At 60.7% G+C, this 17,824-nt stretch overlaps 1 protein-coding gene across 1 annotated transcript in view; it reads left to right on the top strand.

The window, feature by feature from the left end:
* The first annotated feature begins 1,125 nt into the window (after positions 1 to 1,125).
* PPL (periplakin) overlaps positions 1,126 to 17,824 on the top strand; it is a 29,051-nt gene continuing 12,352 nt past the window's right edge. Inside the window, 11 exon segments of the mRNA XM_030957991.1 lie at positions 1,126 to 1,246; positions 10,383 to 10,482; positions 11,175 to 11,329; positions 11,780 to 11,900; positions 12,406 to 12,531; positions 12,810 to 12,851; positions 13,170 to 13,331; positions 13,735 to 13,842; positions 14,341 to 14,436; positions 15,399 to 15,521; positions 16,394 to 16,540. Coding sequence (XP_030813851.1) covers positions 1,185 to 1,246; positions 10,383 to 10,482; positions 11,175 to 11,329; positions 11,780 to 11,900; positions 12,406 to 12,531; positions 12,810 to 12,851; positions 13,170 to 13,331; positions 13,735 to 13,842; positions 14,341 to 14,436; positions 15,399 to 15,521; positions 16,394 to 16,540 — 1,242 coding nt within the window. The 5' untranslated portion in view covers positions 1,126 to 1,184.

Below are 17,824 nucleotides of genomic sequence, written 5' to 3'. Positions count from 1 at the left end.
GAAGCCACACTTGCCTTGCGCTGCTGCTCCGGGCCCCGCCGCCGCCCCGCGCCCCCGGCCGGGAGTGCCCGGCGGCCGCAGCGCCCGGCGCTCTTTAAGGGCGCCCCGGATCCGGCGCACGCAGGGATCGGGATCAATAGGTCACAGCGTGCACTCACTTGCCCCCAGAACAGAGGATTTGGGGCTGGTGGGGAAGCTACAATCAGGGCTTTAATCCCGCATGGGCACAAAATCCCGGGATAAAAAGGCCAGAGCTGGTCCTAATTGCTGACTGCTGTGTGCATGTGTGAGCAAAACCTCTTAGGCTGCGGGGGGCCTGGGGGAGGCATCTCCGTGCCTGATGGAGACCTTGAGGTCGGAGCAGATCTGTAAGATCATCAAGTCCAACCACTCCCCCAGCACCGTCATATTTGCCACTACCCCTGTCCCCAAGTGCCACATCCACACGGCTTTGATCCCCCCAGGGATGGGGACCCCACCACAGCCCCACCAGGGCCTGGCCACCCTTTCCATGAAGATTTCCCAATATCCAAATTGAACCTTCCTGGCACAATTTGAGGCCGTTTCCCCTTGTCCTGTCCCTGTTCCCTGGGAGCAGAGCCCGGCTGTCCCCTCCTGTCAGGAGCTGTGCAGAGCCACAAGGTCCCCCCTGAGCCTCCTTTGCTCCAGGCTGAGCCCCTTTCCAGCTCCCTCAGCCTCTCCTGGTGCTCCAGCCCCTTCCCAGCTCTGTTCCCTGCCCTGGACCCTCTCCAGCCTCTCAGTGTCTGCCCTGTGACACCGGCGGTGTCCCGGCAGTGCCCATGTCGCTGAAGGAGCAGGGACGCTCCCAGCACCGCTCATCCCCAAACACTGAAACCTCCCGGGAGGAGCCGCAGCCCCGCCGTGACTGCCCCCTGTGCCCGTCCCGGTCCCGTGCCCTGGCTCCTGGGGGTGTCAGGCTGGCCCTGCACATCTGGGGGGGCTCAACCCTGCCGGGACCCCTTCCAGGGCACCCCCAAATCCAGGGGAGGATGCTGCGGGTGGGAGGGGCGGGCGGGGCAGCGGCGGGCAGGAGGCAGGAGGAGGCAGAGGCGGTGCAGCCCCGTCCCGCCTCCCGGCGGGGCCCGGCCCGGTGGCGGCGCAGAGGCTGCGGGCGGCGGCGGGGACGGGCAGGAGGAGCGCGGCGGGCGCCGTGCGGGGACGCGATGCACTCGCTCTTCAGGAAACGCAACAAAGGGAAATACAGCCCCTCCGTGCAGAAGAAGAGGTGAGTGCCCCGGCCCCGGGCAGTCCCGCTCATCGGGACGAGCAGAGGGGATTCCGGGGATCCCGTCCCGCAGCATCCGCCCCGCTCCGCGCCGGGGCTCGGCCAACCTGATCCCCCCAGGAGTGGGAACCCCCCCATGTGTGGGAACCCCCCCAGGAGTGAACACCCTCGAGGGTGAGAACCCCCGAGGTGTGGAAGTCCGAAGTGTCGGCACCTCCCCAGGAGTGGGTACCCCCGGAGATGTGGGCACCACCGAGGTGTGGGCACCCTTAAGTGTGGGCACCCCCGAGGCGTGGGCATTCCCGAGGTGAGGAACCCTGAAGTGCTCCCACACCCTCGAGGTGCGGGCACCCTCTGAGTGCTGGTGGAGCCCCTGAGAGCCGTGTGGGAACTGCGGGGTTTGCTCCCCCGTGAGGTGTCGGCTCCTCCCCGAGCTGGGTCCATCTCCTGCGCCGGCTGTGGGCACCGGGGTTGTCTCTCCCAGCTCCCCTCCCATCGCAGCCGCTCCGGCGAGCAGGTTCCTTCCCTTCCCAGGTGTGTGCTGCGTCAGATCTTAGGGGAAAATGGTCTGGTTGTTCTCCACCTTCGCCCCTGCTCCCTCCGGACCAAGGATTCGGTCCATCGTTGTTTCCTCGGCTCCCTCTGACGGGGTGGGGACGCGTTTCGCTTGTACTGGTTGGTTGAAAAAAAAAAGAAAGAAAAGCAAGGTGTCGAATGCGCCCTGTGAAAGGTCGCTGATAAAAGGGAAAAGGTGTAAAAATCCCTGCGCAGGAAGGCTCAGCCTCTCTGGGCTGGACGTTGCACAGTCCCCAGCCCCTGCCTGCACCGCGATGTTTTTCCACAGAGGTGGATGTTGGGGTTAATTCAGAAACGTGCCCTGTGTTTCCCAGAGGAGCTGCAGGGGCTCCGGAGCATGTGGAGCGCTCCAGGATTGTGAGCGATTCAGGGATTCACGATCCCACCCCGTGGCTTGTTCATCCCCTTCCGTTCCTCTCCATCGGCACCAGTCCCGGCTGGCGGAGCCCGAGCAGCCGCCCCCTCCCAAATTCCTCCTTTGGGAAGGAAGGGGAGCTGCTGCAGGGGCTGAGGGGCCTCCGAGCACCCAGAGAGGGACCAGGCAGCCGAGAAGGCGCCGACATTTCCCGAGCAGGGGATCCCTGGCTGCCCTGGCCCCGGGCACTGCTGAGGCTGCAGCCCCGGGAAGGCTCCCCCGGCTGGCTCGGCAGGGCCGCCCAGGCTCGCGGAGCCCCGGGCACGCTGTGCTGCCCATCCTGCCCCAGGGAGGGCGGGCAGGGGCACACGGGGCTGGCACCGAGCCCTCGGAGGCTCCGCACCTCCCCGGGGACCGCGGCTCCCCCGGGTAAGGATGGTGCCAATGCCCCGGCGCATTTCTGAGCTTCGGGGGATCAGCGGGCGGCTCGAAAGTGAGAAACCCCTCAGCAGGGATGGGATGGCAGCTCGGGACACCGCGGGGAGACAGAGCTGCACCGTCACAGCACTGTCAGGGTGCTGTGGAGCAGGAGCAGACAGACTGCCCTGTGCCCCACCGTGGGGCTGTGCCCGGGTCCCCACGCTGCGCTCCAGCCCGGGGTACCCCGAGCTCTCTCCATCCGCCGGGGATCGCTGCAGGAAGGAAGGCGCTTCCCTCCTCCTCCTCCTCCTCCTCCCTGCCTGCAGCCCAGCGCCCTGGGCAGGTGCCAGAACACCTCCGGAGGCTGCGGGCCAGGCTGGAACCTCTGTTTTTCTGGCTGGTGGTGGCTGAGGAAGCAGCGCAGGGCTGTGCCCGGGGCCACCCTCCCTCCCTCCCTCCCTTCCTGCGCCCCGGCTGTCCGCGCACACCTCGGGGAGAGCTGTGCTTATTAGCCCCAATTTGTTAATTCCTGCCTTGGAGTTTACAAACATCTGCGAATCCAGGGAACACTCCCACCGTGTGGAAACAGCCCCACCATCAAGATGGGGAAGCCGGTGCCCGACCGGTTGAACAACTTGCTGGAGGAGGATTGCGAAGAAGCAGCGAGGAGCTGCTGCCCCGTCCCCTGCTCCAGGCACTGCCGGGCTCCCAGGCGGCTCCCGCCCCGCTCTGCTGCCAGGAAAACAGAGCAACACTCCTCAAATCAGCCTCCCGCCCCCGCCGGCAGCAGGGACCGCGATTTCGACACCGCGGGAGCCCGGCCTGATCGGCGAGGCTGCGCCTTGGGCAGGGCGCGGTGCCCGGCACGGAGCCTTCAAAGCACCGAGGGACGAGAGCCCAGCGCCGCTTTGGCGAGAGAGAGAGAGAGAGAGAGAGAGTGAGAGGGGCACCCGAGCGTGCCCTGCCAGCCCCGGGCACGGGCTCGGCTCCGGGGGGCAGGGGCTGCCCGGGGAGCGCCGGCCGGCAGCAGGACAGAGCCTGGGAGGAGCCACCGGAGCCTCGGTGGCTTCCTCAGCCTCGGGACAGAGCCCGGGATGGGAACAGCTCCATGAACGGCAATGGCACTCAAGCCAGGTGCTGCACCCTCCCCATGAACAACTCTTTGTCCCCTGGATGTGACAGCCACCCTGCCCCAACCCCAAAGTGGCCCTCAAGATCCAGCAGCACCTGCGTCCAGGTCTGTCCTCAGGAATATCTGCTGCAGCTCTGTGATCTGCCTGGCCTTGAGGCCTCCAGGCTCAGGAGCCATCCCCATCCAGCCCTGGGCACATCCCTGCCTTGGCTGGGGATCCTGGAGGATGATGGTGACATCTCTTTTGTCTTCTCATCTCTTTTGTCTCATGGACTTGCTTGCTTCATTCTGCTCTCATCCCTGAGCACGGGAAGGCCCTGGGAACTCAGCTGTGCCCAGTGTTGTTACATGGATGTGTGTCCCTGGAAGGGAAGGCACAAGCCTTGAACACAATGTGGAGAAAACCATCAGCCTCCTTCCACACCGTGTTCCTCAAACCCTTGCCATGCTTAGAGCACAGGAGCTTGGCTCCTTCTTCTTCTTTTGGTAGTCCAGGCTTGGCAGGTAGGAAGCGGTGAGGGAGGTGCCCAGGGCCAGGCTGGACGGAGCTTGGAGCACCCTGGGATAGTGAAAGGTGTCCCTGCCCATCTCATTTAAACCATTTGATCATTTTTATGATAAAAACCAGTTCATCCTTCCCAGCTGCTGCTGAAACTCTCCCTCCTGCCAGCAGGAAAGTTGTTCATCCTCGGGGTCCTCGGGGTGAGAGCACTCGCAGCCCTGGAGCCCCTGAGCAGTGTCAGTCCCCAGGTGAGGGGGGTGCAGGCGCTGGGACAGCTCTGCCTGCAGGGCTGGCCCCCATTTCCAGAGGCTGTTTGGAAGGGCTGGAGTCAGCAGGTGAGTCAGGAGCTGCTCAGGCTGAGGGCGGAGCGAGCTCCCTTTGCCCGCCCCGGTGCTGCCCTCATTTCCATGCAGATTACAGAAATATCACCGTTCCTCCCAGGGAAGATAAATACACCTGGAACTGGCTGGGCTGAGCACAGCAGCCCTGCTGTCCAGCCTCACCCTGCCCTGGGCAGCCTGACAGAGTCTGCTCTGAGTTTTCAGCCAGATCCTAATCTCCCAAACCTGAATCACGGCAGCCAGGGCCCAGCCCTTGTGCCACAGCTTCACTCCAGGGTCATGAAAAGCAGCATGAGGGAATTGCATGCAGTGGGAGCTGTGGCTGGGGGAGCTTTAAGGACATTTAGAGCTCTGTGGCCTTCTGGAGGATTCATTCAGTTTAATTCCTCCTGAAGTCTGGCCTCCAGCAGCAGGGCTGACATGGGAGAGAAATCTCTGTGCATGGACACTGAATGGGATGGGATTGGGGGCAGCAGAGGGTGGGCACTGCCTGCTGTGCTCATTGTCCATGCCAGGGGTGGGATCAGAGCCCATCCTCACCCAGCTCCCCTGGCCCCCTCCCACCTGGAGAAGGGATGGGATGGGATGGGATGGGATGGGGAGGGTTCCTGACAGGAGAGCAGCATCCCTGAGCAGGGATCCCTTCCCATAACCCTCCCAGCAGGGAGCAGGCTCATGGGACAAATTCCCAGCAGGAGCCCTCCCAGGGAACTCAGTCAGCTGGAGCAGTCAAAACTCAGGAGTGTCTGAACATCCTCCCTTGGAGGGAGTAAGGAAACAGCCTCCCTGTTTGGAAAAAGGAAACTTGAGAAATCAAAGGGATTTTCTGCCACCTGCCAGCAAGCACAAGGCCTTTGCTCATCCTGGACAAACTGATCTCATGGAGGTTTGCTCCAAAACCTGCTCTTACCAGTGAGGGTGCAACTTAATGAGAAGAGGAAAAGAAAAAGGAATAGAGGAAAAAGGAAAAGAAATAGAGGAAAACTTTTAGCAGCAAAGTTTTCACATTACAATAATTATCATTATATTTGTCTGTTGAGAACCTCTCTTAGTAAAAGTATCTCAACTAAAATATTAACAAAAATCACCAAAACCCTAAGAAAACAGAAGAAAGAAAACCCTGAATCCTAAAAATCCCCCCTAAGCCTTCAGAAACACCCGAACCCCTCTGAAAGCAAGGTTCTGAGGGCAGAACTGTGGTACATGGATGAAGTGCTGTCTGCCAGGGTGCAGCTGCCTCCTCCTGGTTCCCCAGCTGGAAGAAACCCCCAAACCAGCTCCCATTCCCCATGGGAATGATCTGGGGTCCTTCACCCCAGCCAGGCAATGGCACTGACAAAAATCAACTCTTCTGCTGAGCACAGCTTTCCATGAGAGATCATTTTTTCCTCCCTGACCAGAGAATGTTAAAGTTCTCCAGAAATGGCAAAGCCAGTTTTTCCAGGCTTTTATTTATTTTTTTTTTCATCTCTCAAACAAAGCCTTATCTATTCCAGCAGAGCACTCTGCATTCCCCTGTGCTGCAGCCCCACAGGGGCCGTGCCCTGGGCACTGCACTCCTGGCTCTGCTCAGTCTCGTGTGTGCTGCCCATCCCAGCTGGGCTCTGGCCAAATCCTGCTCTGCTCCATGCTCCAGCCATCCCCCCAGGCTGCTTTTTGGCCCTGCCATCCCTTTGTCTTCCCCTGCCAGCAGCTCTGCTCCAAAGCCTGGATGCATCCATGGCTCTTCCTGGCAGCTTCCCAAAGGAGCCACGTCCTCCCAATCCCATCCACCCACTTTTCCTGGGACAGCCAGGGCTTCCTCACTGCTTTGCCCATCCATTTGTGCTTCTCCTGCACAGAATCATGGAGTGGGTTGGGTTGTAAGGGAGCTTCAAGCCCATCTCATCCCACCCCTGCCATGGCAGGGACAGCTCCCACTGTCCCAGGTTACTCCAAGCCCTGCCCAGCCTGGCCTTGGGCACTGCCAGGGATGCAGGGGCAGCCACAGCTGCTCTGGGCACCCTGTGCCAGGGCCTGCCCACCCTCCCAGGGAGCAATTCCTAATTCCCAATATCCCATCCATCCCTGCCCTCTGGCAGTGGGAGCCATTCCCTGTGTCCTGGCACTCCAGCATCTTCCCCCTTGCAGCAGATGAACCCAACTCCTCCTTCCCCTGGCATGGAGATTCCAGCCAGGCTTCAGCTTTCCCTGTTTGACATCCAGCTGGATGCAGGGACTGTGCTCCTCCTCTGGTTTATCCACACAGCCCCAGCTGTGGCAGGGACAGGTGGGTAATTAACAGGCCTGATGGTAATTAACAGGCCTGATTGTAATTAACAGGCCTGATGTTTTCACATCAGTGATGTCCAAGCTGGTTGATGAAGTGGCACCAAAGTGACAAGTGTGGAGAAATAAATACACAAATAGGAGAGATGTCCCATGAGAGGTTCCCATTCTCTCTTATTTCTGTTTATTCCTGCCCACTTGTTATCCCTGCAGTGGCTGGGGGAGCAGAGCTGAGCTCAGGGCAGGATGGGGAGCACAGCAGCAGCTCCCCAGTGCTGCAGTTTGAGCTGCAGCTCCCATGGGAGTGTTTATGGGAGTTCCCTGTCCCACAGCCTCAGCTGGTGACTCTCACACAAACCACAGAGGAGCAGAGAGCAAACAGCTCCTGTGGTGTGTCAGGAGAGCCCAGCCGTGCCCACATCACCCCCAGCATGTCCTTGCCTGCTCTGGGCAAGGCTGCATTTCCCTGCCCTGCTCACCCAGACACTGCAGGCTCTGGATCACCATCACCTCCCTTCTCTGCCCTCCCCTTGCCCAGCCCTGCCCTGCTCCATCCTGCCCTGATGCAGAAGGGATGTCACTGTCACTGTCACTGTCACTGTCACTGTCACTGTCACTGTCACTGTCCCCAGTGCCAGGGGCTGCAGGGTGACCCTGCCCAGCCCTGGCAGGCATTGAGGGCACGAGGGGGCTCCAGGGTCAGCACCCCCAGCTTGGGAAGGGGCTGGCAGGGCACAGGGATGAGGAGAGCTCGTGGCTCCAGGCTGAGAGAGGAGCGGAGAGAAGGGAACCAGGGGCTCATCCTCACCCCACAGCGGCTGGGCAGTGAGGGGAGGCTCAGGGCTGGGTGTTGAACTCCTGCTTCCAGCACCTGAGATCAGTTTTGTGATGCAAAGTGAGCACAAGGCTGGGCTGAGGCTCAAGGCTCAGCTCTCCAGGTCAGCCTGAACCACAGCCATGCATCCCAAAAACCCCAGCCTTAGGTTTATTTCCTCCCTTCAGTTTAGAGGTTTCAGTCAGAGGTAGAACTAGAAAAAGCTCAGACTTCTGCTGGGTTTCAGGATGGTTTTCCCATCCATGCTGCCACCCTGAAGATCCATCCTGGGGCTTGCTGGGGTCCCTGAGCCCAAGGCAGGGCCCAGGGAGAGGAGGCAGCAGGAGCTGCCAGCTGTGCCCAGCTCAGTGCCAGCCCAGCCCTCACAGGGAGCACCCCAAGATGAACCTCTCCCACCCCCAGGCTCAGGTGGCCTCCAGTGCAGGGTCAGGAAGGCTCCTTGGTGGCCACAGGCTCTGCCAGGGCGCAGGAGCTGCCAGCTCTGAGCAACCATCACCCAGAGAGACCCAAACACGTGCAGCACACTCCAGTCACCCCCTCCAAACCACCCATCCCACCTGACTCCTGCCCTGCTTTCTGTGGGATGATGAAGGGTGGAAGAAACCCCAAAGTGGATTTTGAGGAGCTGCTGCTGCCACTGGAGCAGGAGCCAGCCACCCACAGCCCATCTCCCTGTGCACCCTGAACCCTCCAGCTGTGATTATTGAACACAGAATGAGAATCACGCTTGGAATTGTTGCAACTGCAGCTCCCAACGACCCCTTCCTTGTCTCCTGTGCCCAGGAATGCCCCTGGGCTCATCGCTGCTGGTGCAGGAGGTGCCAGGCAGGCAGCAGGCACAGGGACGGGCACAAACCTCCGAGTACCATGCTGATGATGCAGCTTCTATAAAAAGAAAAAAATCCGTGTAAACCATGCCCATAGCAGAACTTCCCAGGGAAGTGTGAACTTTTCTGGATGCCACAAGGCTCCAGCAGCCTGGGGCAGGTTTGAGGTAGGGAGGAACAAGCCCAGAGCTGGGGTTTGGCTTTGTTCTGCTGCACTGAAGTGACAGCACACGGGGCAGGCAGGAACAGGTCCTGAAATTCAGCCCCAGAGTCCTGGGGGAGCTGCAGCCCCAGTCCTGGGGGCAGTTCTGAGCTCTCCCAACACTGAGGGGCTGGAGCGTGTCCAGGGAAGGGAACAGAGCTGGGAAGGGGCTGGAGCACCAGGAGGGGCTGAGGGAGCTGGGAAGGGGCTCAGCCTGAGAAAAGGAGGCTCAGGGGGGACCTTGTGGCTCTGCACAGCTCCTGACAGGAGGGGACAGCTGGGGGGTTGGGCTCTGCTCCCAGGGAACAGGGACAGGACAAGGGGAAACGGCCCCAAGCTGTGCCAAGGGAGGTTTAGGTTGGATATTGGGAAAATTCCTTCATGGAAAGGGTGGTCAGGCCCTGGCACAGCTGCCCAGGGCAGTGGTGGGGTCACTGTCCCTGAAGGGATTTACAAGCTGAGTGGATGTGGCACTTGGGGACAGGGTCAGTGGTGGCCTTGGCAGTGCTGGGGGAATGCTTGGACTCCATGTACTTGGAGGGTTTTCCAACCTTCACAATTCCATGGCTCTGCCTGGGGATGCAGGAGCTCTCTGTGCCATGAACCAGCACTGCTGGGATGCTGCTGCTCCCCCAGGCAGCCCCACTCCTCCTCTCCAGCTGCTCCAGTTGACACTTCCAAGTGCCACACGAAGATTCCTTCTGCCACCACATAACGAGGTCATTAGGGCTCATATGAAGGTGGCTGGGACTGCACTGAGGCAGCCCAGATGGCAAAGCAGCACAGCTGGGACACCCCAGCCTTGCCAGCAGCCTCAGCCCCCTCTGGCTGCAGGGATTTGGGGGGCACACCCTGCTCCTGCCCCTGGTCAGGGCTGGGAGAGCTGGGCAGTGCCTGGCACACGGCCCTGGCATGTGCAGCCTCTCCTCGCAGCCACAGTGACAGACCGGGATGAAATGTTTAAAAGAAGTCCAGCAATGCAGAGCCTGCATTGTCACGGGTTCTGCCTCTGCTCCAGCCCCGCCGTCCCTGCACTGGGATGGGAGTATTGGGCTGGCCCTGCACCCTGCCAGCCTGGCCAGTGTCACCCTGGCAGCAAAACCAGTGCCCAGCACTGCAGGAGATGCAAGGTGTGTGACCCCATCCCCTGCCTGGGGTTAAAGCGTGGATAAATCCCTGCAGAGGGAAGCCCTGGGGCGGCACAGAGGGGCAAGCAGGGCTGCAGCAGGGGCTGCCCGTGGCCAACACCCTCCAAGGGGCACCTGCCTGTGGGCATGGGGGCTGCCTGCTGCTCCAGCTCCTCTATTTCCACACCGGACCCCCCTTCTCAGGCACAGGGCGGGATTGTTGGGGTGTCAGTGCGGGGCCAGGAGCTGATGCTCCCCGTGAGTCCCTTCCAGCTGAGGATATTCTGTGACCCTCTCCGTGTCCCTGCAAAGAGCTCTTTCCTTCCCCGCTCCGAGGCCGAGGGAGGCTCAGGCACCGCTCCCGTCTCCAGGCGTCCCCCGCCCCCTCCCGGCCCCCCGGCCGAGTATTTTGGAAAGAGCTGGAAGGCAGCAGTGAGTCACACACAGCTGCACAGCCTGGCAGGCTCGGCTGGCCCCCGGCCACCCCCGGGGTCACCCCCGGCAGCTGTGCCCGCCCCCGTGGGGTGACCAGACCCCCCTTCTGTCCCCAGCATCTCCAGCAAAGAGCTGACCGAGCTCATCGAGCGCCTGCAGAAAAATGCGGACCAGGTGGAGAAAAACATCGTGGAGACCGACTCCCGAATGCAGAATGTAAGCAGGGCACGGTCCCCCAGTCACAGCTCCTCCCTGCAGCCCCTCTGCCTCCTGCCCCTGGCACTGCCCGGGCTCTCCCCTCCTCTCCTGGGCAGGCGTGGGTGGCTGCCCAGCCCTGCAGTGCCACCTGGATTGTGATGGTCTGCAAGGCTCATTTAAGGGTTATTGGGGTCCCCCCACTCGTGGGAAGAGGGTGGGAGGGTGTTCCAGGCAACAGGGCCCCCCAGAATGCCCCCCTGCCCAGGAGGGCAGGACTGTGCAGAGTGGGGTGTGCATTCCAGCAGGGAGCTGGGCTGGAGAGGCCTGAGCCACCCTGCTGATCCCAAAGGCCTGAGCCACCCTGCTGATCCCAAAGGCCTGAGCCACCCTGCTGATCCCAAAGGCCTGAGCCACCCTCCTGATCCCAAAGGATGCATCCTGAGGTGATGCAGCTCCCCAGCCCTCCCCCAGCAGCTGAGATTGGAGCAGCCTTGTCAAGTGCAAGGTGTCCCTGCCCATGGCTGGATGGTCTTTAAGGTCCCTTCCAACCCAAACCATTCCATGATCCTGTGACAGGAGATGGAAAGTAAAATCCATCCCAGGTGGGTGGGAGACAGCAGAGCTCCTGCCCTCTCCAGTGCCAGGGAGAGTGGGGTGGGATGACCTCTTGGCCACCCAGAGGTGACCCTTCCTCCTGTCCCTCTGCTCAGGACCTGCACAAGATCAAGTCATGCCAGCTGGCACAGTACAAGGAGCTGACAGCACAGAAACTCTCCGAGTCTGACAAGCTGCTCTACGTGCTGGACGGGGACGCGGCCGTGGCCCGGCACATGAAGCACCCCCAGGGGGACATGATCACGGAAGAGTGAGTGCCACTGTCCCCAGAGCCCTTGGGCGAGGGGAGGCCTCTCCAGGGGCTCTGCTCTGCTCCAGGGGCTCTGCCTGCAGTGGAGGGGGGATCACCACGGGCCCCTCTGCATGCCAGCTCCCCTTAGGATGTGTGACCCCGCCATCCTGGGCACGGGGAGTGTGAGATGATGGCAGCCTGGCAAGGTGGCACCTGCCCCCTGTGCCCCACACTGCCCCAGTGCCCTGAGCTCACAGCCACGGGAGCAGCCCCTGGCAGAGGGCAGAGCACAGGGGGTGCCCTCTCCCTGCCCAGCCACTGCACAGCACAGCTGCTGCCAGCCCGCCTGGGCTCTCCCCAAGCACAGCCCACCATCCAGGGGGCCTGGAGAAGATCAGCTGCACCCAGCAGTGCTAATGCCAGCCATGGCCACATGCTGATTCCACCCTCACCTTTCCCTTCTTGCAGCATCCGGCAGCTGAAGGAGCGCGTGGCAAACCTGAGAGCGAAACACGAGCAGATCTACAACTTCCCCCTGCAGCACATCGAGCCCCAGGTCAACTGGACAACAGTGATCGAGGAGAAACAGGTACAGGGGCCACCAGTGCCACTGCCTGGCCAGTAGCACCAGCTGGGCAGGGACTCCTGCAGCTCCCCATGGAGAACCTGGCTCGTGGAAAACTTCTGGGCAGCTCCACAGTGGGAGCTGCAGAAGGCTGGCTGGGGAGGGGCAGAGCTGGTGGGACAAGGCTGGCTGCTCTGGCACCAGGAGTCAGTGCTCGAGGTGGCACCACTCCTGGCCTCAGCATCTGCAGTCACCACCTGCTTTAGGCTCTACTCCACAGCTTTATTTTGCATTTTATCCCACTCCCTGCACTCCTCCAGCCAGAGAAGGGTTTAACCCCCAAACTGGTTTTCCCATGGCTGCCCTCCAGCACAGCTGATTTCACCCACACTCTCCTGGGGCATCCCTGCACTGCAGCCACTGGAGCCCATCCAAGCCCAGCTCCATGGCCACTCCAAGAGGAGTTTCTTAGGTCTTGGCAGCCTCCCCCCCCTCCCCCATTGCTAAGCCCAACTCCTGTGCACCCCAGGATGCGCTGAGCAGCAAAGGCTTTGGGACTGACCTGCCGCTGGTCAACAGCCAAGTAGAAGAGCACAACATCTTCCACAACGAGGTCATGGCCATCGGGCCCCACATCGTCAAGGAAGGAAGCAAGGTCAGCTCTCCTGCCCCTGTCCCTGCTGCCCTGAGCCCAGGATGAAGGGAAGGGTGTCCTGTCCCACCATCCTACAGCAGGTTTGGGTGGGTGCCCAGATCCCCTCCCAGCCTGAGAGCCCAGCATTGCACGCCAGCTCTGGCTTTACAATGAGGCAAATCCCATAAACCACATCCCTTCCAGCCTAAACCCACATCCCTCTGCACCCTCGAGCCCCCATCAGAGCACCCAAGTGTTTCCAGCCACCCCTCCTAACCCTTGCCTTGCTCCTCCTCCAGGAAAGCATGAGTGACTTCCAAGCCAAATACCAGAAGCTGCTGGTAAGAGCACCTGGGATCCTGGGGAAGGAACCCTCCTGGAGGGGTCCCTGGTTGGGGTGGCCCTGGGATCCCCTCCTGGAGGGGTCCCTTGTTGGGGTGGCTCTGGGATCCCCTCCTGGAGGGGTCCCTGGTTGGGGTGGCTCTGGGATCCCCTCCTGGAGTGGTCCATTGTTGGGGTGACCCTGGGATCCCCTCCTGGAGGGATCTATTGTCGGGGTGTCCCTGGGATCTCCTCCTGGAGGGGTCCCTGGTTGGGGTGGTCCTGGGGGAGGCCCAGGGAGGAGCTCTGGGCTGAGCTGTCCGTGTGTCCCTCTGCAGGCCGGCTCCCAGCAGCGGCAGCAGGACCTGCACTCACTGCAGGATTACATGCAGCGCTGCACCAACAAGCTCTACTGGCTGGATCAGCAGGCCAAGGACAGGACCCATTACGACTGGAGCGACCACAACCTGGACTACCCCAGCCGGCGCCGCCAGTATGAGGTCTGTGCCTGGCCTGGGCAAAGGGGAGCTGGGCACAGGGCCAGGAGCTGCATGGGGGCAGGAAATGTCCCTTCTCTTGTGCCTCAGTCTCCCCCAGCCCATCGTGAAGGGCTTTGAGATGTGCAGCTGGTAGCACAGGGATAGTGAGGTTAACCCTTAGCTGTGCCAAAGATAACATGATGGGGAAGTGTCCCCGTGACAGGGACAGCTCCCTCAGCCTCCAGTCCTTTGTCTCAGAGCTGGCTTGGCAGCAGTCGCATCTTTAGCAACATCTGCCAGGGAAGGAAAAGTGAAAGCTGCAGTGGAAGAGCAGCACACAGTCTTGTGGAGCTGCTCAGCCCTAGAGTGCAGCCAGGGCCTCCTCCCTTTTGTGGGGATCAATATCTCACCTCTCTCCATCCAGAACTTCATCCACCGGAAGCTGGAGGAGAAGGAGGAGGCCATCAACAAGCTGCACGCTGATGGGGATCAGCTGCTGGCCCAGAACCACCCTGGGAAGAACGCCATCGAGGTGAGCACCAGGGATGGCTCCCAGCCCCTCACCCACCCTGCAGCATGGGAGACTCACCCAGCCCTTCTCCAGAGCGGGACCCAGTGCCAACACCACTCGTGACTTCAGTTCCTGAGATGCCAAGGGGGAAAAAGCCTCCTTCACTTGCAGATGTGTAAACACCACAGGAGGAGGAAAGATAAACCTAAGGAGCTCTTCTCATCTTTCTCATTCCTGTGGCAATTACCTTGTGCCCACCTAGAGAGGATAAATTGTGGTGGAACCCTTCCCTGTTTGGTGGGAGGATGGACACAGGGATGTGCCACCTGCACACAGGCTGTGTTCCCATGGGATCATCCCAGCCTTGGCTATTCCCATCCTGGGCTCCCCCGAGAGCATCTGGGTGGCTCCAGAGGCAGCCAAGGAGCTGCTCACTCAGGATGAACTGGGACTTCTGCTGGGCAGTTCAGGCTTCCCCTGCCAGGGCGTCCTGCTGATGTCCCTGTCCCTGTGCTGCAGGCTCACATCGAGGCTGTGCACGCTGACTGGAAGGAGTACCTGAACCTGCTGATCTGCGAGGAGAGCCACCTGAAGTTCATGGAGGACTTCCACCAGGTACCACATCCCCGGGGACAGTGACTTGTTGGAGCCTGGAGAGTGGGTGCTGGGTTGCAGGAGATCCTAGAATACAAAAATTCCTGCTGCTCTGGAAACTGGGTAGAAGAGATGGAGTGCTCCAAACCCAGGATTTTTAAGGCTAGGAGAGCACCTTGAGCTGATAGAACACAAGTCATAATTGCTCAGGCACCTAAGGTAAGTGATTGCTTGGCCAAGCATGACTTGCAGAAAGCTTCTGTTCCACAGAAGTGTCATGAGCCACAGTGGGTGTCAGCTTCCCTGTCCCCAGGACAGCAGAGATGCTCACCCCCAAACAGGGCATGGGGAGAGCTTGCATCTCCTCTGGGATGCAGAACAGGTCCATGTAGGAAGTCCCAGGTGCCGAAGCCCCCCGGGGAGCCGGGCACAAGGGCTGAGTGTCCCAGCAGAGCTGGGCAGACAGATGTCTGCTGGATAAATGGCATCTGACAGCCAGGGAGGCTCTGCAGGGGAGCAGGTCGGGCTGGATTCCTCTCCCACAGCCTGGGCGTGTTCCCCACCCCGTGAGGCTCCTGCCAAAGCTGAGCTGCGGTGCCCAGCCCAGGCAGTGCCTTTTGTGGGGATCTGCCAGAACAGCTGCCCCAGGGGATGGTTTGTGTGAGCAAGGGCTGGGCTCTCCCTGCTGCTGGCGCTGGCAGCGGTGGCACCACACACCGTGGTGGTGCTGTCCCGGTGAAACGAAAGTGAGGGCAGGGAAAGGTGGGACTTAACAGCTCAGCATGGAATAAGCTGCTCCTCCCTGGTTGTTGTTTCCTTCAGTCTGATGTCCTGAGCAAGGGAAATAGTGATCCCTGGCCTTTCTCCACATATTCTAGTGTTCAGATTCCCAGAGGAGCTCTTGGTTGCTGTGTGAAGACCATGCAGGGTCTGCTCCTGTTTCAGCAGGATCCTCTCTCACAAGACACTTTCCCTCTCTGCAGTTTCAGAAGGACTCCAAGGATGCTCAGGAGCTTTTGAAGAAGGTGGATACAGACCTGGACCAAAAATTCAGCCCGGAGTTCAAGGACAGATACCAGCTGGAGTCCCTCCTCCGGGAGCTGGATGTGAGTGTCTGCAGGCAGGGCTGCAGGGTTGGCAGCAGCAGCAGCAGCGCCACTGTCCCATGGCACTGTCACTGGGATGTCCCTGCCCGTGTGGGCACCTGGCCCAGCTCTCTCCGTGGGGAGCAGCAGGGCTAACCCGGCCTTCCCCCAGCTCTTCCTTCCCCCCTGGCTAGAGATTGCCTCTCCCGTAGCAACGTAATTGCTCACTGGGCTGGTTTTTATTTGTTCTCTCATTGAGTTAGCACTCGTTAGGGGTGGGAGCATAATTAGACCTGCTGCCAGAGGAGGTGGTGGAACTCGCTGTGCTGCAGTGAGCTGGGCTGGAGATCACCCACTTGGGAAGGGCTGTGCTGGGCCTGAGCCTGAGCCCGAGCCTAAATCCAAGCCCAAGCCCAAGCATGCTGCAGCAGGCCCAGCTGATGCAGGTGATTTGGGACAGCTGACAGCCCTTCCCAAGAGCTGTGTCCTCTGCTCCTGCGTGCTCCATCCCACTCAGCATCTTGGGATCTCTTCAGGGCTGGAAATAGAGCAGCTGCTGGAGAGCCTTGGGGCAGGGCTGGAATCAGAGCTGGGAGTGGGGCTATGCCCCAACACACAGCCACGTGTGGGCCGGGCACAGGGGCCCTGTCACTGCCCGCTGGCATGGCAACCCCCGGGCACGGTCCCAGCCCTCAGCCCGGCTGCAGAGGGAGGCAGGAGAGTGCAGGAGCACCTGGAACAGGAACACAGGGCTGCAGGAGGTGCCTTCAGCACAGAAACAGCCACAGTCTCTGCCCCAGCTGTGTGGGAATGAGCTCCTCGCTGGCTGTGAGAGCCCAGGAGTTCGCTCTTCCCCTGTTTTCCTACTGTTTCTTCTTCTTGCCCCGTGCCAGGACCAGGAGAAGGCCCTGGACAAGTACGAGGCTGTGGTGAAGTCTCTGCAGGAGCGCAGCCAGCAGGTGCTGCCACTGCGGTTCCGCCGGCAGCCGCCGCCGCAGCCCGTGCCCGTGGAGGCGCTGTGCGAGTACGAGGGCGAGCAGGTACTGCACCCATCCATCCATCCATCCACCCATCCCTGTCCATCCATCATCCATCCATCCATCATCCATCCATCATCCATCCACCCATCCCTGTCCATCCATCATCCATCCATCCACCCATCATCCATCCATCATCCACCCATCCATCCATCCATCCATCATCCACCCATCCATCCATCCATCCATCATCCACCCATCCATCCATCCACCATCCACCCATCCCTCCATCCATCATCCATCCATCCACCCATCCATCCATCCATCCATCCATCCCTGACCATCCATCATCCATCCATCCACCCATCATCCATCCATCATCCACCCATCCATCCATCCACCATCCACCCATCCCTGACCATCCATCATCCATCCATCCATCTCCATCCATCCATCATCCACCCATCCCTGACCATCCATCATCCATCCATCCATCATCCATCCATCCATCATCCACCCATCCCTGACCATCCATCATCCATCCATCATCCATCCATCCATCCATCCATCCATCCATCCATCCATCCATCCATCCATCCATCCATCCATCCATCCATCCATCCATCCATCCATCCATCCATCCATCATCCACCCATCCCTGACCATCCATCATCCATCCATCCATCCATCCATCCATCCATCCATCCATCCATCCATCCATCCATCCATCCATCCATCCATCCATCCATCCATCCATCCATCATCCATCCATCCCTGGCCCGGGTGGGCAGCACTGCTCGGGGCATGGCAGGGGAAGCGGCTCTGGGGGAAGGAGCAGGTTTGCCCAAGCAGTGGTGGTGGCTCCTGCAGGGGGAACGAGGCAAAGGTCGCCCTCGCCCCGGTGGGAGAGCAGGTTTTGCAGCGGAGGAGAAGGAGGGATCTGGGGGAAACGCAGCCTCGCTGCCTCTCACACCCCCTGGGGATGTTGCGACAGCACAGCTCTGTCACATTCTCACGCTCCCCAAGCTGCTGTCCCGGCGTGTTCCTGACCAAAGGAACGCCCCACCGCCACGGGCCGTTCCCAGCCCGCATCCCCTCATCCCCCTCCACCGACACCTCAGTCTGAGGGCTGGCCAAAGGGATGGGACAGCAGAGCCGGCAGCCACCACGGCAGCGACAGGGGTGGGACAGGGGCCAGCAGCTCCAGCCAACTCAGCTGCCGGCTCCTCCGAAAAGGCAAGGCAGGGCACAGCCCTGGAAACGCCTCCTCATCTCTGCCCGAGTGGGAATTGCTTGCCGTGGCTGTCGCAAGAGGCACGGCTGGGTGGCTGCAGGCTGCGGGCAGGG

Source organism: Camarhynchus parvulus, chromosome 14 (assembly GCF_901933205.1).
Source record: "Camarhynchus parvulus chromosome 14, STF_HiC, whole genome shotgun sequence".
Lineage (NCBI taxonomy): Eukaryota > Metazoa > Chordata > Aves > Passeriformes > Thraupidae > Camarhynchus > Camarhynchus parvulus.
Note: the sequence above shows the minus strand (reverse complement) of the source record. Positions and strands in the feature narration are given on the sequence as shown.